This window comes from Dipteris shenzhenensis, chromosome 21 (assembly GCF_047967505.1).
Source record: "Dipteris shenzhenensis isolate YYH24624 ecotype China chromosome 21, Dip_SZ_1.0, whole genome shotgun sequence".
Classification (NCBI taxonomy): Eukaryota; Viridiplantae; Streptophyta; class Polypodiopsida; order Gleicheniales; family Dipteridaceae; genus Dipteris; species Dipteris shenzhenensis.
In genome coordinates, this window is record NC_141616.1 from 51,388,374 (window position 1) to 51,410,982 (window position 22,609).

Consider the following 22,609-nt stretch of genomic DNA (forward strand, 5'->3'; position numbering starts at 1 on the left):
CACAATTTTCAGCAGCATTGACTTGAAGAGTGGGTACCACCAGATAAGGATTCATCCTCAAGATGTGCATAAGACAGCTTTCCGGACCACTTTTGGGCTTTATGAGTTTTTAGTGATGCCCTTTAGCCAATGCACCAACCACTTTTAATCGTCTGATGGACTGGGTTTTCAAACCTTACGGGCACTTTACAGGTACTTTCTTTGATGACATCCAAGTCTTTTCAAAGACAGAGGAAGAGCATAAAAAGCATCCGGCCACCGAACTCAGAAATCATAAGCTCTACATCAACGCTAAAAAGAGTGAATTCTTTCTGGATGAGATTCACTATCTGGGACACATAATTTCCAAGGAAGGTTCGGATGGATCCAGCCAAGATAAAAGCTATTCAAGAATGGCCAGAACTCACCTCAGTACATGAAGTATGCAGTTTTCTTGGGCTTTGCTCCTATTACAGACGCTTTATTAGACATTTTGCTGATATAGCAGCCCCCTTGCATGATTTGACCAAGAAATCGGTAGTCTTCAGGTGGGGAGAACGGCAAAGGACAGCCTTCAACACTCTCAAAGAAATGTTAACAATCGAGCCAATTCTTATTGTTCCAGATCTGCACAAACAGCTCGATGTGCGATGCATGTGGAGAGTGTGTGGAAGCTGTCCTCCACCAAGAAGGATGAGTCATAGCCTATGAAAGCAGGAGGCTGCGTGATGCAAAGAGATATTTGAGAGTTTATGAAAAAGAGATGCTAGTGGTTATCCATGCCTTAGCTATCTGGAAGCACTATCTTATTGGAGCTGATTTACAGTCAAGGCAGACCATCAGAGCCTCATGTATTTCTTGATGGAGACCAAGATCTCCGAAAAGCAGATGAAATGGGCAAATTTCTTGTCCATGTTTCACTTTCAGATTGTCTACACTCCAGGAGCTTGGAACGGAGTAGCAAATGCCTTATCCAAAAGGCCCAAAGTGAATAATGTTACCATAGCATATCACTAGGATCTAGAGGCTATGAAAGAACTTTATTTACAGGATCCAGATTTCGGAGAACTTATGAGGAACATCTTGCAGGGGGAATCATCCAGCCAATATTCTTTGAAGGATGGTTTTCTCATGAAAGATGATCATTTGTGTGTGACCCAAGATATGAGAGCCAAAGTTTTGAAAGAATGTCATGCCCCTCCTTATGCAGGACATCAAGGTATTTTGTATACCACTCAGGCTATTGAGAGAGATTCTTTTGGCCAGGGATGCACAGGGACATACATAAGTTTTTAAGTGAATGCCTCACGTGCCAAAAAGTGAAGTATGACAGGCACAAGACTCTGGGACTTCTCAATGCCATGGCCCATACCTTTGGGACCATGGGAAAGTATTGCGATGGACTTCATCTTTCGTCTTCCTAGATCCAGATACAGGAATGATGGGATATGGACAGTCATTGATAGATTCAGTAAACAGGCCCATTTCATTCCGGTAAAAAAGACCATAAAAGCAGATCATATGGCCAGGTTGTTTTTGACACAGATTTTCAGACATCATGGTATGCCGAAGTCAATTGTCAGTGATCGACCGCATGATGACTAGTTTATTCTAGCGAGCATTATTTGATAATATGTTGGATTTCTCATCTTCATTTCCACCCTCAGTCAGACGGGGAGAGTGAGATTGACAATTTCACAGTATTGGACCTTCTCAAGTGTTGTGTATCCGAGCAAAAGACTGAATGGGAAAGGTATCTTCCTCTTGTGGAATTTGCATATAACAATACTGTTCATAGTTCCACAGGAAAAGCTCCATTCGAAGCCATTTATGGAAAGGTGGTCTTGCCACCCATCCTCAGAACAAAGGACAAGATATTCGCAGCCGACCAGTATGTTCGAGATTTGGACACAGCTTTTTCCCAAGTCCGGACAGCCATTAAAAGATCTCAACAGAAGCAAAAGAAGGCTGCAGATAGACATCAGAGAGAGATGAATCTCCAAGAAGGAGATTGGGTATTGTTAAAGTTTGAGAAAGCACGACTCAGAAAGATGAAAGGAAAAGAGAAAGTATACCCAAAGCTATCTCTCAGATCTTATGGGCCTTTCTGGGTTAGCCCATAAATGAAGTCGTCTTTGGACTTGGAAGATTCACAATGCTTTTCATGTGAGTCTTCTGAAGAAGTATCAAGAACCAGAACCTACAGAACCAATTCAAGAAGAGCCACCAAGGGTGGAAGAGATATCCTCCAACCAAAACAGATTGTGTACCATAGAGAGAAGAAAGGACCGAGAGGCAGGGTTATCCGTAGATACCTTGTCAAGTTTAAGAATTATTCGGCACTTGATGCCCAGTGCTGCGATTCCATGCCAGGTGACCTTGTTTGCTGTGATTAGTGCTTTTGGCTGTGTAAGAAATATTCTCAGAGTACCCAGGGACTGTTTCGATTTGATTGGGAAGGTGATCCTTTGCTGCCCTTTGCTGCCCAGCCAGTTCAAAGCATCCATGGTTGCTGAAATATTGTTTCCCAAGCGGACTTTTGAGGTCTAGTTCCAGTTTCAAGAATAATGAAGACTGGCAGTGATTTACACAACTTCCAGGTGGATCTAGATTTGGAGCACGGATGAGGGAGCTATGAGCAACAACGTCCAGCAGGGTTTGGGCTGTGCAGTTGGAGCAAGAGGTGGCAGGGAGAGCTAGCAACAAGCAGCAACTGGCAAGCTATCAAAGCATGAAGAGGGGCAAATAGATATAGGAGAGAGAACCTGCAAGATTAGCCAGAAACCTGAAAATATGAGCTAAAAGCTAAATCTAGAAATTAGAAAGCTACAGCAAATCATGCACAGTGGCAATCTAGAATAACCACGGTTGATTAAATAAAAGAACTAGACTGAATTTTTTATTTTAAGTTAGGCTCATTTTTTGTTTTAAAGGTCAAGCTTAAGGGTTGACTTTGACTTTCAAAGGTGGAAGACCTAATCTAGAAGTATCAAAATGTAACCAGAATTTCCCCAATTGATTCCTTTTGCTAGTGCTCTAGACCAGAAGTGAGTGCCTAGAGTGCAAAAGTGTCTAGAACTCACTTGGTCAAATGTCACTGAAGAACACATTCACTAAAACTTGTGTGCATTAATAGCTCATAACTTTCACTGCCAAGGATCAGCCCCCAAGCCACTGAAGAATGATGGTAAAAATCAACCAATGACTATGTGTTGCAGTCTGTGTGCTGCTTGGTAAGTAAAACTAGTGGTCACTGATCTGGCTGCGGTCTTTGTACAACCAAATGGGGGTGCCCAAGCATGTGTATGTAATATGGAGGGCTTGTTAGGTGAAAAAGTAATTATGGCTTCCTGAGGCAGTGAAATCACATAGAAGCTGTTAGGGTGTATGCACTCTGCTAGACTGAGCGAGCCATGAGGGTCTATAGAGTTGTGATGAAGACATTGATGAAGAGTCTTAAGGTCATGGCACTAAGTGCATGTGTTTATGGAAATATGGACTATCTTTGTACACTGATTTGTGAAAGGTAAGAGAGTGCATTTTCTCATTGCTATAATTCCACTGTTTTGGTAGAATGAGTTGTCAATTCTTGAGGTATTTACTGTTTTGCTATAACTGTCTGCTTTGATTGCCTTTCAAGGATGTGCCTTGTTGAGTTGTGTAAAAGTTGGATCCAGTTGATGTCAGTTTCAGTTTTGCCTGCTTGACGCACAGTACTTGGAGCCATGCTTCCTTTAACTGAGCTCCATCTTTTCCAGGAGGCCTGGAAGAAAATGTTACTGAAGCTGTATTACATGCTGCGTTTATTCCATTTGGTGACATCAAAGATGTAACTACACCATTAGATCAGGCTACACAGAAGCATAGAGGTTTTGGCTTTGTGACATACCTTGAGAAAGAAGATGCTGCTGCAGCTATGGACAATATGCACAATGCTGAACTTTATGGTAGAGTGTTGACTGTGAACTATGCTCAGCCCATCAAAATCAAGGGGGGTGAGCAAGGATGGGCTTCTCAACCACGTAAGAAATTTTATTCGATTGGTTTGAACAGTTTGGGTTTTTTCATAGCTTCAACTGAGAAGAAAGGTTCTAGGAAGTTTGTCTAGGAAAGTTTTGAAGTTTGCCTTTTTTCCGTGAACTTAGTAGTTTTCCATATGTACAAAGTGCTTTGTGTTGGTAGTACAGGATTCATACTAAGGTAAGCTTCACTAGAGTGAAATGATATACGGATCGTGAGTTTGTGTTGCGTTTTTTGTATTTCAGTTTGGGCAGATGCAGACACTTGGTTCGAACGCCAACAACAAGAAGCAGAGATGCAGAGACTGCAGGCAGAGCATATGGCCACTGTGCAGGCTGCAGAAGAGGAAGAAAGGAAAAAGACAGTGAAGGAGAATGTAGAAGAAATAGAAGAGGTAGAAGAGATAGAAGATCCAATGGCCAGGGTAGAGGCAGAGGCTCTTGCTGGGACAGATCTTTAATTTTCCTGAGTAGTATTGCAGCTATGGATGCTACATGCCTACTCACATGTTTCCTTTCAAGAGCTCTGGTAAAAAATCGAGGATTGAAGGCACACTCGAGTGAGTCAACTGCATTTGAAGGGGATTTTCTGGCCTTCTTTGACTGGGCATGCGAGGTGCATGTAGTCATAAGGATGTGAGCCTTTGCCTGGACTTCTTTAAAGAAGCTTGAACCGACTGACCTGGAATCTCAGTCCGTCCTTTGGTTTTGCTTGTTTATTTAAAATCTGGGAGTGTGGAAGAACACTTTCTTTTTGTGGCTGGGCGATGTGGCTACAGTTTTGATTACAGAGGTTCTAATCTCAATATTCTCATGATCATACTCGTTGACTGAAAAGCTTCTCCGGCTTGTGAAATTTCATGCCTAAAACATCGAGAGCATTTAAGGAGTATCACCTGCAATGTATGAAATTTCATAAAGGAATATCCTGGAACATAATGTGTTCTTTATGCTCTTCAGGATTGTAGTTGTGGGATGAAACTTCCCTGTAAGTTTTGCTGTTGTGTGCTGTGTGTTTTATGAAAGTAAGAGAAGTGCCAACTTAACCACATCTCCCTCAACCCATTGACATAGTTTTGGGTAAAGCATGAGTGATTCCAGAATGAAAATCAATTAAAGCTAATCCTGAGCTACCAACACCCACCAATCACAAAGGTGTCCAAAGATTCATGGGACACGTCGGCTACTATAGGAGGTTTATGGACTACGCCAAATTGGCTGGCGCCTTACAGATTGCTGGTATATTCTTAGTGGATTGAGGAATGCCAATACTCCTATCAAAAGCAAAGTAGTCATTGGCTATTGCACCTATACTAAGGACCCTGAACTGGAATGTTGTCTTCCTTGTTTACATTGGTGCCCCAATTTTGCAGTAAGGTGTGCGTTGGTGCATATAGGTCAACATAAATTGGATTATCCAAAAAAGTTGGCTATGGTGTGTGCGGTACGTAACTTCCGCCACTACCTACTTGCCAATAAATATGTATTCTTTGTGGATGCATAGTCGGGACCACCTATTTCCCCTCACACACCCCCACACTTGGGCATACATTTATACAAAGGTATGCATACTGAGTTTCTTTCAAAGCTTTGAAGATGCAGGGCAAATTCACCTTGACTAGACAATATCTTACACAAAGAAAATCGGAGTTGGGTATGTTCTTATAGCATAAATTCTGAAGTCGGTGCAGTCATGAGCTTTGTTATGATATCGAGGTAACTGGGCAATTCATGAGCTAGGTCCATCCTCACACAAACTTGAGGATTGGTGCTTGGATTGATAACAGGTTAGCGCTCTTTTCTGACTACTTTCTCTGATGCTTGGCATAGTTTTGGTACTTGACTCTATAAAAGGCTAAGGGCAGCTCAGGGAGTTCTACACAAACTGGATGTTGAGACAGAAGGGGACGGGTGACCAGCTTGTCAATGATTAGGTTATTGATTGACTAGGCTATTAAAGCCTCATTCTCTAGCTGTTTTCACCAACTCATCCAAACAGTATGTTGGCTGTCTACTGTCCAGATTTGCTTCCTAACAGTTCTTCATATTCAGTCCTCCTCAAGTGGACAGTTCAGGGTCCTAACTTTGTAAACAAACATTGGACAGCAATAGGGTCAAATTTGGGACAGTATTTGCTGTTGTACATCAGTTTTTTTCTAGTGTATCAAAGCTTGTAGATTTATAAAATATTCTCTTTACTGTTTTGGATATTGTGTGCTTTAGTTACAAATTCTCAATCTGGGGAAGTTAGCTTCCGCTTTTCAATTACTAAGTGGCTTGAAATAGAGTGATCTTTTTCCTTTACAAAATTTGTCAAAGGGAGCCATTTGGAGTTCAAACTATTTTGCCCTAATGGCAAGCCCTAATTTTGCCAATGGTCACACGTTCAAGCCCCACTATGGCCACGAATTTCACCCAATGTTTTCGCTCCCGCTCCCAAAAGTTCGAAAAATGGTTAACCAATCAACTGTTTTCCAATCAATGCTATGTCGAGTTATCGCGGCGTTGGAATTTAATTGCCCATGTTCATGTATCATCGTTCAATGAATCATATTTCGAGATGGATGTACTTTTACATCTATGCTTCTGTGTCGGTAGCCCAATTAATTAATGCGGCAGATGGAAACTAGTTGTCCATCTTACATCGTTATCATATTCCAAGCAAGATCTTTCATGCATGTCCCTCATAGGAGTTTCACATTCATCCAATGTGTAATTGAAACCTGCATTAGAGCATGGAATTAGGTGGTCCAATCTTGAGCACAATAATATCTAGAGCTGCTAAATTAAGCTCCTAACTCATATGCTAGCTTGATGGCACCTCACTTTTTTTCTTACTTGCAAACTACATTCAAGACAACCACCACGTTGGTTGGAATTAGATGGTCCAAACTTGATCGTATGATATTTAGAATTGCCAAATTAAGTCTCACATACCAACTCGGTGGCCATCAATCTCCTCACATGGTATCCCGGTGGTCCACTCTTGATTTGCTATGTATATAGACGCTAAGTAGTGCATATGCCAAGCCTAGTGGCTAGCAATCTCTTCACTCACATGCCAGCCTAGCGGACACCAATCTTCTAGCTCGCATGCCAGCTTGGTGGCTCTCTGTGCTTCCTTACTCATATGCAAGCATGATGGCCATTTGCCATCACTCTTACCTCTACAGCCCACCCCCTACAAGCCTTGCACTTAGACGTCTTAGGCCTACTCCTTACAACTTTTGTTCCCTTTGCACAATGGATCCCTCTACACACTCTTCCAAGACCTGCCATAAAGGTCAAGATTCGGTTAGAGAGCAACTAAGCAAAGCAAAGCACCCATGGAATCCCCACCAAAAGAAGGCAGCAATTCCCTTACGAAAAAAACAAGCTCCTTGATAAGGGAGCTCCTTCAAAGTAGAGGGTGAGCGGTTAGTAGACAAGCTAATTGCACGTTCATGGAAAGACAAGCTAACCGTACGGACAAGCTAAGCCATTAAAATGGAGTAGGGCGATCTTCGCATTCGTGACTCGTTGAAAGTTGCACATAAAAGGTTGGATCTTAAAAGTCCATTTGTTTTGATATTTTTCTATCTTTCTGTTGCTCTCTTTTGATGTAAATGCACTTGTTGAGCCAAATTCTTGTTGATGCCAACATCCTTGTTGTGCACAATACTAAATCATGTTACATAATCAAAGTATCATACTAGCTTAGTTCATAGATGTTTTGTAATGAGAATATACTTAACTAATACATCCCATGTTGTAAAATGTATATGCTTTTAGTACAATTATCTCTATCCTAGACTCCAGACATATACATTTTAAAACAAGGAATGTACTGGAAGCTAAATTTCTTCCTCAACCTTATTATGATTGTGGAAACCAACATATCACATCTTGAATTGTGTCCTTATGATAATGAAAAATTGATCATAGGAATAAATGTATCCCCGAGGAATCACTCATGAACATATTGGGGTTTTTAGCCATAAATCTGAGGTGCATCTATGTCTCCTCATACATGTGCAATATCCTTTTTGAAATTATGTTTGGTAAAGAAAAATAAACTTCTAGGAGACTAAAAATATTAACACCAAAACAAAAAATATAGTAGATGCAAAATATATTCATCGACTTGGTAGCAAGCCATTGATCTTGGTAGCAAGCTTAATGATTGGGCTAAATAGTGGGGTTGAGTTGGCCTAAATCAATCTGACTGGCCAGCGGTTGGGACCAACCATGTGGAAAATGGGCATTAACACTATAATTAAAAAAATAATACATGCAAAATGTGTTCAATAAACACCACATGCTTATTCTTTGGCAAAGGGCTAGTTTCTAAACCATTGGGCTAGCAAGACAAGCCCTCTAGCTTACTCTAGGGCTAGTGCATAAGCCATCTTATATTTGGACAAGCTTATTGTTTGTACAATCACTGTGCTAGTGCATAGGCCATCTTATTGTTTGGACCATCTTATTGTTTCGACAATTACTAGGCTGGCACATGAGCCATCTTTTTATTTGGACCAAGAGGAGTTTTATTTTGAATAGGATCAATAAGTAGTTTTATACATATAGGGACTATATCTCACATTTACTTATTGGTCCTTACAATGTGAACGTCATCTTGTGGATCCATTTCCAAGATGGAAAGTATGGGTATGTGTCCCAAACTTTGAAAAATATATAATAATTGAAGAACTTCAATTTTGGTAATTTAGATCTCCAGGTTGATTGCAACACTTTATGAAATACAAAAGCATGGTTAAAGGCATGTATTACGAAATGTGAGAATGATTTTAGCCTCATAGAAGAAAAAATGGATTGATTTGGAGGTTATTGAGATACTCTAAACCACCTTAAACATGTATCATTTGGTAATTCTCATTATATAAACTTATGATTCTTTGCTTTTTGTAATGGTAAGATGAGATGGATCAGTGGAAATTTTGGCCCACGTTACTCACGAGAATATCCTTAAAACAAAATAGATAGTTGTTAGTGTATGTTTCAAAGACAAAGGAACTATTAAGAAATGGAGATCTAGCTGGTATAAAATATTGTAATGCATTGTTTAACTTGCCTTTATTTGATCCAAAATTGCAAGTCGTTTTATAAGAAAAACTCAACATTATAGAAAGCATTGTAGTTTGTGATGATGCACGTGGGAGTATAATTATTGAAAAATATAATTGCTACAAGTACGCCGCTTCACCCCTCGATGAAATAGCTTTAGGTATACATATTGAAGTGCAAAAGGATATACCTTTGTATGCATTCCAAGATGTCATGAAATATAGTAAATCCTTAAAAGAATAGGTGGATTTGAAACTAGTTTGACAAAGACAATGTAAATTTCCATCTGAATGGCATTCTATATTTTATACAACCATTTTTATATGTCATGGAAGCTACTATGCACTTCATAAAGCTATCATCCCATGGAGCTATGGATCTCGAGAGGAGAGTGATTTACAAGATATATCACCCCATCTAGCCATGTGTCCATATTCTTTATTCCTTAATTTGAAGATTCTAGAGTCCCATGGAGCTATCAAGCCTGAGAGTCGACAAGATATATCCTCCCATCTAGCCATCTGTCCACATTCTTTATTCCTTCATTTGAAGAATTCTAGAGTCCCTTTCCACTTGCTAAGGAGAATTAATTCCTCTATGTAAATGGACCACTCTTAGCGTCAATTCAAGAGTGAATGTCCATGTTTCTCTTACACTTAGCACCCTCTCTAGTGATAGACATTTTTTCATCTAGGATGAACATATTTAACATCAATAAACAACACAAAAACGTCAATTTTCTTCCTATTACAAAAATCTAGAGTCAAATCCAAAGCATCTACAAACACAATAAATCATAATGCAAATATTTGAAGATTTAACTCAACAAACATGACAATAATCAATCAAAGCCTCTTCAAATACCATAAATTACAACAACAATGATAGAGCAAACAAACAAGTAGAAATATGAACATAAAAAAACATGTTTTGAGCATAAGCAAATATTAAATAATATTATATCAAACATATGGAAAGACCACAATAACATTATATGCTTAAAAAAGAAAAAAATAGAAGACAAATTGCAAAATATAAAATATGAAGACCAACATAATGCCTAGTCCAAAACCTAATTTTGTGACTTCTTCTTATAAATGAATCAAACATCCCAAATCTGTGAAATAAAATTCTAGAAAGGCAAAGATTTAATACAAAATATTCAAAGGTAAAGATGTGAGCTTCTTATGTTATACAGTTTAGGAATTTCAAGGTAGTTCTTGAAGGGTATGTTGTTAAAAGAACGTGGTTTATTGCTTGCCTTATTTCTATTCCCTTTATTAATGGAATAAGGGATTCAATTGCATCCAAAGGGAAACCAAACTACATGCTATGATATTGCCATTTATGTCATCAATACCCCCAATGGTGAGTGAAATATTAAGACGTATAAACTTATGCTCATTAAGAATATGGATATGTACAAGGTTGTATGTGAAATATTTGCATTTGTGTTCAACATGTCATACATGGAATGCGCGTGTACATGCCTACATGTGTGCATGTGTGTATGCGTGCATTCATGCACGCATGCACACATGTGTTTGAACGCATGCATACACACATGCGTGTGTATGCGTGCATTCATGCACGCATGCACACATGTGTGTGTATGCATGCGTGCATGCATGCGCATGAGTGTGCATGTCCTATAGGAATATGTGCACCAATACATGTGCATGCTTATGATGCACCAATGCATTCATGCACGCATGCAAACATGTGCGTGTATGCATGCATGTGCATGAGTGTGTATGTCCTATAGGAATATGTGCACCAGTGCATGTGCATGCTTATGATGCACATGCACTTGACATGTGATCAATTTCAACTTGTGCATTGTTTGAGTGGTTGCTCCCCTCTATAAAAAAGGACTAGTCAATGTCAAAACCTAGCTCCCATTTTCCTGTCAAAATAGAGGAAGCTATATTCTACAATGCAGGACCTTGCAGTTTCCTACGCATCTTCCAATGCTTTAAGGAACCACTCAATTATGATCATTTTCATAAATATGCACATTTTTAAAATTATTGAGATCCCCTCCTTCAAATGAATAATCAGTGGTGCTAGCTCTTTAACCTAGTACTTCTTAACATCCCTTCCTTTCCACACAAAGGCATATATGGTATTTTAAAGAGTATCACATACTTTTTGTGAAAAAATTTGCAATGATAGAAGTACATCCAAATATATTCTTAGGAAAAATAATCAAATATTTTGTTGGATATACATAGGAAACCTCTCATTCCAATAGTGAGTTATGTTTTGATAAGATTGTCATGTCTCTCAAAATCCAAAACATGCAAAGGTAGGCACCACACTGTGAGACTTCTTACATGCGAATAAACCACTTCCTGAATTAAATACTTTTTTAAGAGCTTTGTCTCCTACATATAATCCAAGGCATCCTTAGGATATTTAAGAAGATTAAATACACTAGATGGATTGACCTTCTACCTTAACTCCTTCACATACCAAGCGATGAGCTTCATTTGGGGGTGATTCCCATACAAGAAGGAGTGCCTAAATTGATAGTATAAAAGGCGTAAGTGGAAAGGACATAAACAATCCTCTTTGGGGATTTCCAGTCTCTCTAGGTTTTAACATGGCCATGGGACAAGGTGGTGTGGGACCCTTGTACCTAGTGCAAGTTGATGGGTGTGTGCATGGCTAACACATGGATTCCTCTAGTTATCACATGGAATCGAAGATAGATTTTTTTAATGGAATATGGGCTCACTTCTATTGCACATATCAATGCAACGTTAGGAAAATTAGAACTATTGAACTATGCATCTACTCCAGATCCTTGTACATTGTTGCATATATTGTCATGGGATGTGGCGACTTGTTATACATTGACATGTATATTGTGATAGTTTCCTATTCTAAGAAATTTGATTTATAGAGATTTGGAATAGCAACCTAATGATGGAAAACAAATGCAATATGCTTTGTGGTAGTGATGACCATAGTTCATGTTGATGGACCCACGTCCTAAAAAGGTTCTATGAAATGGGGACCTAAAAAGTGCCCAAATAAGCTTGCATAAAAGTTTTTAATGTGTGAGTTTCAAGGCCTTGGAAAATCCCCCTAGTAATTTTTTATGCTTAAGGCCTATGGGCTAGGTGTGAGTCTTGTGTACCTAGGTGTAGATTGTTGGAGCATAGAGGAGTATGGAGAGGAGTTAGGGTAGGAAGAGGAAGAGGAAAGCAAAGAATGCAACTAATGGAAATGGAAATGGAAATAGAAAGAAATGAAAGAGATATGAAAGTATTAAATCAACGAAGACTTACACTGAGAAAGCTTGATGTTGACTCCTATGATGCCACACACAACACAAGTACATCCTCATATAATCTAGACACTAGACATAGAGTACCAAAGTGCATATGGGATATTTCCCATTATGACACGTGGCATTGAGAGGACACACTAGACTAAAACACACATAAAAAATTATTCAACTTGACTCCATTTCCTAACGCCCCCCCATGGAGGAAAGGTGAGGGACTACTGGAATGGAAACAAGAACAAAACATTATAATGATGGGATCTATTAATCTATGCACCCCATGTAACTTAGAGGCTAAAGTCTAAGCATGTTCAAAGGTTGATCCAAGCACTATCATGGCTTGAGACTCAACATGACTCATAGGCTCATGTCTTAGCATGGCTACATAACCAACTCATAGGACTAGGGGCTACACCAACATTTGGAACTCGACCAGGCCTAATAAAAAGACCCATCAAAGACCGATACAATGAGGCTCCCATAATAGATCCCCTCCTAGATCCAAAATGGGATTAATTAGTGACATGGAGCCACACATAAGAAAGCAATACATCATGTAATGAGGACTATCCAAGATTGAGAACCTTTATTCACTCAAGGAGACAAATACTCATGAGATTATTACAATCATTTTCGGAAAACTACCTAGGGCAAAGTACCCATGACTCATGGATAGATCTAGAAAACAAAATCATCATCTTCATCTATCTCTTGAGGAAAAGAGAGATGTTAGATTTCAGTAGTAGTGAGAGCATGAGTTGGTGTTGGGATGTCTTCTTCTTCTTTTCGTCGTCATTAGTGGGCAACTGCAACCAAGTTAGCATGGTCCTTAGATTGTTGCTTGGCAAGCTTCTGAAAACAAGAATCCTCTGTATGACCAAGCTTCTTACAATACGTACACTTGAGAGGCTTGAATTTGTTTTTATCCTTAGAATATAATGCCACTTCCTCATGGACATGGTCATCCTTATGTCTTCTATCATGATCAATGAGGACTAAAACCATCTCATCAAATTTCATATCCTAGTGTTGGAATAATATCACGATATTTGGGAATATCCTAAATGTTGGAAAGGAGGACAGCAACTTGATCTTCTTCCGTAATAATAGGGGCCTTCAACACAACAAGTTGGGTGATGAGAGATTCCATATGTTTTCTCCAGGGACATAACCCACACTGGGTGAACGACGTACATCAGTGTCTCTCTTTCTTTTCCATTTTGTGTGCTTTTTGTATAGTATATTCTATGCATTCTATTTCTTGCATTGTTTCTCCATTTTTGCATTGTTCCTAACAACTAGTATCAGAGCATTTGTTTAAGAAACACCCATTTGAGTCTTTTGGAATGAGGTTCTTGGTTTGAGTGGCAACAATGATCATGGAAGAAGGCAAGTTCAAAATTGAGAAGTTTAATGGCAAGAACTACCAGCATTGTAATATACATATTGAGATGATGTTGTTGGTATTCCCCTTAATGAGAAAATGCTTAAAGTCTGATAATGTTGTTGGTATTCTCCTTAATGAGAAAATGCAATAGAAAAGCAGGTAATGCTTTGACTCTTGAGAATAGGGAAAGACAAAGGGAGAGAGGAAAGAGTCTAGGATATCGTGACAAGTCAAGAAGAAGTAGATCCAAATCCATAGGGATCCCGGAGTGCCAAAGGAAAGGAAGAGTTGGTATGCAAGTCGAAAAAAGGTCCGTATGATTTAAAGCAAGCTCTAACACAGGTGTATTTAAAGTTTGATCGTTTATGGTGAAACAATGTTATAGTAGATGTCATTCAAACCAATGCATTTATTCTAAAAAACTAGACAATGGCAGATACATGTTCTTGTTATTGTATGTTGATGACACACTTCTTGCAAGCTCTAACATGCAAGATATAAATGTGCTCAAGAGGAAGTTGGCAAATGCATTTGCAATGAAGGATTTGGGTGCTGCAAAGAAAATCCTTCACATGAGAATAACAAGAGATAGGAAAAATTAAAATTGACATTGTCTCATAGTGAGTACATTAAAAAGGTATTGGAAAGGTTTGAAATGCAAAATGCAAAACCTTACAAAAATAAAATAAAAAATGAGGGTGTATTTATATATTATATCAGAAAAGTATCGTATCGATTACATCTTTATATCTCTTCCCTGATAAATAGAGGATGGTCATATCATACCTTATGAAGTCAAGATTCAGAGTAGAACTTCCAACTTTTAACTTAACCACATAGCAGATAAGAGTAACATTTTTAGACATCATTTTCTTCTTCCTTGGGAGCCACAGTGTCGAGCCTACATACTACTCCAAGGATTATTGTTCCAGGGATAGCTGAGGGGAGAAGGCAACCCCGCTTTTGCACACCAGTTTGGTGCACAGGTCCATCCTTCACAGCACCTAATGGCAGTGCCACCTTCAGTCATGCTCTTGTTGTAGCGGTAGAGGCAGTGGGAGGACTAGGTGGCATCATAATAGTATCAACAGTGCTCTTCACAAGTGTCTCAGCAGTCGTCTTGGCAAGGGGGGTAGATGCAGTACTAGAAACCAATAGTCTATCACCAACAGGGAGATACTAGAAATTTGTAGTAGATATCTCATGCTTGACCTTGTAGGCTATGCTGGCAGGATTGTTTCTAGAGAGTTTGACAGGGTACTTGTAGTAAATTCTCTCTGTTGGAGGCTAGGGTGCTGGAGTCAGGCAGGGCCTCACACTTTCAGTGTCTCATTAGAAGACGGGGGGCGAGGGGGGCTTTGATAGCATAGTTGTTGCTTGTGGGGGTGTTGGTGAGGTCCTCTTCAACAGCGCTAGTTATTTTGAATCAAGAGGGACATTCTCCTTTTGTTCTACTTCTACAATTAGAACCCAAGCCTACTCCAAGATCGTAACCTATTTTTTTGCGTAGTCGATTTCTTTCTTCAGACATATTCCATGATTTGAAGATTGTTGCCCCGTCCCTGGGGACACCACCAAAAGCAAGAAGAGAGCATCAGTAGAAATGGTATCATTAGAAAAAACTTTGGCACATCTTTGAATCCATATGCACCAGAGCACATTGCTCCATAGAGAATTCTAACGGGCCCGTGTGGGTTGGTCTCCAAGTAGGATTCTCCAAGTAGGATGTAGGCAAAATTGAAAGGGAAAGGTACTAAATACCTCTGTACTATGTCCCATCACTTTGGAGGAAGGGGCAGTTAAGAAAGAGGTGGGGGATATCCTCCTGAGCTCTATTGTAATGTTTGTAGCAGCCACCTCCTTAGCTGATTCTCCTAGCTCTACTAGCCATCCACACTGCTTTGTACACAATTAACCACAATAAGTAGGATTATTTCTTTGGTATACCTTTGTCCCATAGCTTCTCGAAACTTTGTGTCCATCAATTTTTTGATTCTAATCTGAGCCATTTTTTATTATGTTGGTTTGTCACAGTATGCGCGACCACAAAGACCATGATCGGGAAGATATTATTTTGCCCTACCCATCTGAATTCTCACAAGGAGGGTTGGAGTCTAGCACCCATCCATGGTAGATTATCTTCATTCCATAGGTCCTTTCTTTCCTAGAGCAAAAAGTAGGTCAAACTTGTTCAATCTATGTCTTTCTTGGAGAATCCTATCTTCTGTCCCCCTCAAGGATTCTCCCACTTTCTTATACCTTTTTAATTGAGCCTTAAAGCACCTTTGAGTGCATTGCCTGAGAGTGTGCTGCCACTCATGATGATGGAGAACCAAATGGAGTCATGGCTACAAAAGGTTCCCATCTTCCTAGTGAACCCTTTCCAGATTAGATGGTTTCAAAGATTCCCATGCCCTTTTAGAGTTTGGATCCTTTTGCCATGCAAGGTCCTTTCTCGAAGAGGGTTGCTCCTATTGGCAAAATTTTCCAATGTTTGCATCTTGTTATCTTTAACCTCTAAATATCCTTAATGATTAGTGCGGCCCAAACTGATCCCGTGTTTAGATAAGATTTCAAGATCCACTAAGCCATGAGTTTGGCTACCAAATTTTCTACATCTACAATGCCTGACCCTCCCATTGTCCTTGGGAGGGTGTAGACTTGCCACTTGACTTTAGCCATCTCCCTTTGACCTAGATCCCCACCCAAAAGGAAGGTTTGAAAAAGACTATTTACTTGGTCAAAACCCTTTTTTGATGGGAACCGATCGGAGATAAAGTAGATTAGAGAAGGTTAAATATAGTGTTTAAGTACAAACTTTCTTCTAGCAAGAGATGGTTGGAGTCCTTGCCATCTTTGAACTTTTGTATTGGTTCTATCTAGCACCCATTCCCATTTGTCCTTATTTGAGCATTTGAAACCCATAGTAATTCCAATAAGCCTAAATATTTATCCCTTTAAAAGTTTACACCCTTTACTAGTCAAGACTTGCGGGGGAGGATTCCTGGTTCCAAAGATACTTATCTTTTCGTGGTTGATTTTGGAACCAGAGGCACTGCAAAAGATCTCCAAGCATTTAACCATTACTAACTGATTGTTTGTTGTTTTGTGGAGTGAGTTTGGTATAGTCCATGAATTTTTGGGAAACAATACGTTCTCCTCCTTCTACTCGGATGCCTTCTATCGTTCCCCTATTAAATTCCTTTTGAGTGAGCTCTGTCGCAATTGCAAAGAGTAGGGGAGCCAAAGGGCATTCGTGTCTAATTGATCTCTTGAGAGCAAAGGAGGGAGAGACAGTGTCGTTTCATTCAACTTTTGCTTTCGCTTTAAAAAGGAGGATATTGACAAATTTTCAAAATTGGGTCCAATCCCCATATCCTAAAGGGAGGCTAAAATTAAACCCCACTCCATAATGTCATAACCTTTGTCAAAGTTGACCTTGAGAAAACAGATATCCTGGTTGGTTTCCTCTGTGTGTTCCAGTCCCTCCCAAAGGGTGAGAATTGCCCCTCTAAGATGTGCTTGCCTTTAATGAAACCCTTTTGGTCTTCCTTGATCTAGTTCTGCATCTTGTCTTTGAGTCTTAGCAAGAATTTTGTAGCTAGTGGTTAACATTGTAAGGGGGAGCCAATTCTTTAGTTCCATCATAGGTTCGACTTTTGGGATTAGCTTGATCATCCTAGAGTTTATTCTCAAATCGAGAAAGCCCTTGTCTAAGGATTCTTCTTACAGATTTAACAAGGGCCAATCATGTTCTAGAAGGTTTGGTAGAATTCAATTGGGAGCCCATCTTCTCTAAGTGTTTTCCCTTTTTCCATTTGGTAAACTACATTTTACAACTCTACTAAAGTCTAACACTTGTCTAGGAAAAGGGCATCAAAGGTTGCTACAGCCTTCTTCCTAGCCATTTGGCCGAAAGCTCTTTTTCTCACTTTTTGTGTAGTGATCACTTCTGGTTCTCCTAGGATTCTTTGGAAGTGGGAGGACATGGTAGTTAGAATCTCTTCCGGTCCTCAATCAACCGGTCATCTCGGATAATGCAGTCTAGAGTTTCCCAAGCATGTTTTTCCATGAGGCTTTGGAACACTTCCTCATTGGCTCTATCTCCCTTTCCTGCCCACTAGTCTCTTGTGTAGGTCCTTGTCTGAGACACTTCTATTATGGCTTCTACATGAAGCTCTTCTCTACACTATTCAAGCCTTTTCTAACCTGCCTTAGAGGAATCACTTTTTAAGAAGCTGACCTGGTCTTCTAGATCTTGTCTTCTCTTGTTTCTTGCTCGAACAGCCCTCTTTTTTTTGCTCAAAGGAAGATCTTTGTCCTTTTTGTTGCCCTGATCCATTTTTCCATAGTGCTAGCTGAGCCTCTGAAGGTGTTGTGCCAAAGGTTGATCACTTGATTTCTAATGTAGGGGAGCGGGAAGAAGAAAGAATTGGATTTGAATCAAGACTTGGCTCTTTCTCCTTATCCTTTGTCTAGGTTGATCAAAATTGGTGGCATTGCCGTATTAGTTGTTGGACCAGGTAAAGGATGTGTCCTCTGAAGCATTTTGTCAAATTTAGAGCTTTCCAAGAAGGAAGCTCTCTACCTCTAATGACATTCCCCAACCCTTGCCATCTATCCCTCCTGGTTTCTACCATGTTGAAGTCTCCCAAGAGGATCATATTTGTCTGTATCACATTATCATCCCAAGGTAGAGTCAAATGGTCATGGTTGAACTCAATACTAATTCCATTAGGCCCAAAGGTAGGTTGATCTCTACCTATGAACTGGGTTAGACGATTTGCTACCCCAAGAGTAGTGCTCCTCTGCTTTTTTCATAGTCTATGAAAAACCAAACTTGGTTTTCATCTATCTACTATAGGTGTGTTCTCAAATTATCTCCTCGAACTTTGACTTCCTAAAGGGCTAGAAAGTCTCGATGAAGATTACTCTTTCTGATCCATCTCCTAAAAATTAGAGGTTGGAGATTGTTTGTAAGCCCGTGAATGTTAACATTGAGAAAGGAAAACTTTTTTGGGTGGGTGTCTGCATTATAGGGTGGAATTTTTATTTCTCTTCTTCTTAAAGATGACGTGGGGAGATGGTGAAGCCTTTTGACATCCTTCTTTTCTCCCTTTCAATGATGCTGGCATCTTTGGGATTGCTAGTAGCTAGGTCACTATCAGAATTTTCCTTTTGATTTGGATTGTTTTTTTCCCCTTAACAACTTTGAAGTTTGTCTCTCCTTTTTCAACTAGTGCGTGTTTTTCCTGGGCTAGTTTCTCCTCAAGATCCTATGTGTTAGCTACGAATTCTTAGGGCTCCTCCTCAGACTCTGTCATCCATTTTGTCCTCATTTACAATGACCACTTCTTTTTTATTCTGTGGGGGAAGAGGGGATTTCCCTTTTTCTTCCTGAGGTAGATTGCTCGGCTTCTCTTTTTGGGGCTCGAATTATCCAGCTTTTGGGTATGGTCTCTTGGTGTGGACTCTCAGTTTGCTCTTTCTTCCTTCTTTTATTAGATAAGGTAGGCCAGTCCTTGATGAAGTGTCCTCCCAGACCGCACAAGAAGCATGAGTTAGGAGGAATGCTTTTGTACAAGAATCTTTGGAAAAACCTGCTTGCCTTCCTATCTAGGGTCCAAATAGCATTTGCGGGTTGACAACAAGGTCCATTAGGACACAAGCTTGGGGATTTCCCCTTCAACTGATAAATCTTTCAGTTTTGAGGCCAAGAAACTAACCCAAAGGTACACATAATGCATCAATTTACAAAAGTAGAGAGAGTGGCATATCTAGGAATTCCACCCAGATCAAAGCTTTGGAAAGGGGGGGAGAGTCCATGCTAAAGGAGGGTTCCCAAAGTTGCACAGATAGTAGTTGGTTTTTGATGGTCCAAGTACCATTTTGGACAACCTCTGTAGCCATCTCAGGCTTTTTGAGCAAAAAGACCATGTAATCATTTCTTAGGAAATGTATTCTAATGACATTCAGGACTATTACACCTCCAAAAGTTGCGCGCCCACCCTTCCAAGAAAACTATCGACGGCCTCACCCATGTATAAACTCGACAACAGCAAATGCGCACAACCATTTTGTTATTTCATTAAGAATACCATTGTGCACTTTTACCATTGGGATCTTACCTTTTCTAGGCTTTCCATCTGCTTGAGAACTTGTCTCATCTTTTGCAATTGCTCATGTTCCATTGGTGGCCTCCGGGTCTTCTTGTTCCGATAGTTTGCAGATCTTCTTTGCTCTGGGGGTGAGCATCTCCCAAGCCCTCTATTTAGGTACCACAGGGACTTAAAAAGGTTTCAACTTCTCCCCTGGAGAGCTCCAGCATAGATCCCTTTTGCTAGCATCTCAAGCAGTGCCTTCCACTCTGCGCATTTTAGAACATGTCGGGAGGCTTGAGGGCTCCATTAGTATGTTGATTCTGGCTCACAGAGGAGAACGATTGCACTTGGGTAGCATTTTGTATCCTGATTTCTTTCTATCCTAAGCTGGGAAATCCTTATGGAAAGCTTCTACATTAGTCCAATAGCCTTTTGAGTGCATCACCTTCTCTAATACTTTTTTGAAGTTCATGGATGTTGCTCTCCTCCAAGTGTAGTGTGAATCTAGGGAGGGGGTAGCAAGATTTGGCCTATTTGGTAGTCTTTCTCCAGCCATTTGCATTTCTACATCGATGTGACCTCCAGTGTGATTGAGCATGGGTACCTACGTATCCTAAGCTTTGAGGCTAGGTCTGCCACTAGTGTGGCAGCTAAGCTGGCCGAAACCTTATCACTACCATCATTGCTAGTCAAAGCCATCCATAACCCTATTTCTACACCTTCGTCCAACCATTTCAGATTATGCAAGAATATGTGTCCCAAGACATAGTACGAGATTGACTTTATGTCAAGCATACCATATGCATCAACAATTGATAGCTTGATGTAGGCAATGGTATGCAAAAGGCCAGATATCGCACAATGGGAGTTGTGAGTAGATTTATTAACAATCTAGGTAAAGAACATTGGATGGTTGTAAAGTGAATTCTTTGATATTTGAGAGGCACAATTGCTCATGCATTATGTTTTAAAGGTTCCAACATTTCTCTATAAGGATGTGTTGATTCAGATTTGGCAAGTGATAAATATGGAAGAAGGAGGACCACTAGGTATTTTTTAATTATAGGTGGAACAACAACAAGTTGGGTTTCAAAGTTGCAAAAGGTTGTAACTGCACTTTCTACAACAGAGCAAAATATGTTGTAGTTACCGAGGCAAGTAAAGAGATGATTTGGTTGCAGAGGTTTATGAAGGAACTTAGGAAGAAGCAAGAAAATTGTAGCTTGTATAGTGATAGCTAGAGTGCTATTCATCTTGCAAAGAATTCAGTCTTCCATTCAAGAACAAAACATATACAACTTAGGTATCATTTCATCCAATTTGTTTTAAAGGATAGACAGTTGAAGTTGGAAAAGATACACACTAGCAAGAATTCTATAGACATGTTGACTAAGGTGGTGACTAGGGAGAAGTTGAGTTCTTGCTCAATTTCAAATGGTCTTCAAGAATGAGGAACAATATGAGTGATAGCCAGATCCAAAGAATTTTAGTGAGTGTAGTAACGGTGGAGTTACTATGATCAGTCTTCAAGTGCCTGATCTTTTTTCAAAGGTCGTTTTTGGTAGTGCTTTGGACCCAAGCATGCTTATACCAAGGACTGTTGTTGGGGGGTTCCAAGGGGGGCTGAGAACATGCATTAGCCCCCCTTGAGAGCAATAAATATACTACTCATATCTTGTATCTTCTCACTTTCTAGATAAGAAAAATGCAGAGCTAGCTATTTCTCTGTGGACGTAGCCCAGACTCGGTGAACCACGTATATCAATGTCTCTCTTTCTCTTCCATTTTGTGCACTTTCTATTTTGTGTATTCTATGCATTCCTTCTTCTCCCATTGTTGCTCTGTTATTGCATTGTTCCTAACACTTAGAAATTGCTAATTTTATGGAATGTATGGTCATTATGAGAGAGATTGCTATGCTAAATAAAATGCCATCCATAGAGGCCATGGTGGACGACATCAATATAACAATTATGTTGGACAAAGGGAGAATGATTATGAGCATATGCATGGAGCCCATTTTTTAAGCATCGAGCATGTTATGGTAGCATGTTAACCCATCACAAAGTGATGATTGGTTTATTGACTTGGGTGCCACCAATCATATGACCTACCAAGGTGAATGGTTTATTCATAAAGATAAGATTCCAAATGGTGAGTTTGTGGCTACTAGTGATGATACCATGCATCAAATCACCCACATTGGAAACATTCCATTGGTTGATATGAGAAATGATGTAGAGAACACTTTGGGGGATGTGCTCGATGAGGCTCTTGGCAATTGCTGAGTTGTTATAAACTATCTTTGGATGCAATCTCTTTGTTCAGCTTTTGCTCTCAGCAATGGCTGAGTTATATACTCACAGGGTGTAATCTCTTTTAGGTTTCAACTTTAACATAAATAATACTATTATTGCCATCGTTGTTGGTAGTAGTCATTGTTGGTAGCACTCGTTAGTGGTTGCAGTCATTGCACAAGGAAATCCATTTTCCTTGGTCTTAGGATTAACTACAAGAAGCACCAAAATAGTTCCAAGAACTAGTTCGATGGTCGCAATGAAATACATTTTCCGTGGTTTATGATTAAGTGCAACCCGCACTAAAGTAGAACCAATGCTATGGTTGCATAGGGAAATACATTTTCTTTGGTTTTAGATTAACTACAAGCATCACTAAAATAGTTTCAAGAACCAGCAGGGTGGTTGTAAGAAAAATCATTTTCCTTGGTTTGGGATTAATTGAAACCCACACTAAAATCGAACTA

The 22,609-nt window shown here is 39.7% G+C and overlaps 1 protein-coding gene across 6 annotated transcripts in view; it reads left to right on the forward strand.

The window, feature by feature from the left end:
• The window catches only part of ATE1 (ATPase E1), a 36,362-nt gene extending 31,347 nt beyond the window's left edge, over positions 1–5,015 (forward strand). For all 6 annotated transcript variants that reach the window (XM_087392560.1, XM_087392557.1, XM_087392556.1 and 3 more), the window contains exons 3-4: positions 3,738–4,001; positions 4,245–5,015. In XM_087392560.1, the coding sequence (XP_087248686.1) occupies positions 3,738–4,001; positions 4,245–4,459 (479 nt within the window). In that variant the 3' untranslated portion in view covers positions 4,460–5,015. The remainder of the gene's footprint in view (positions 1–3,737; positions 4,002–4,244) is intronic.
• The last annotated feature ends 17,594 nt before the right edge of the window (positions 5,016–22,609 follow it).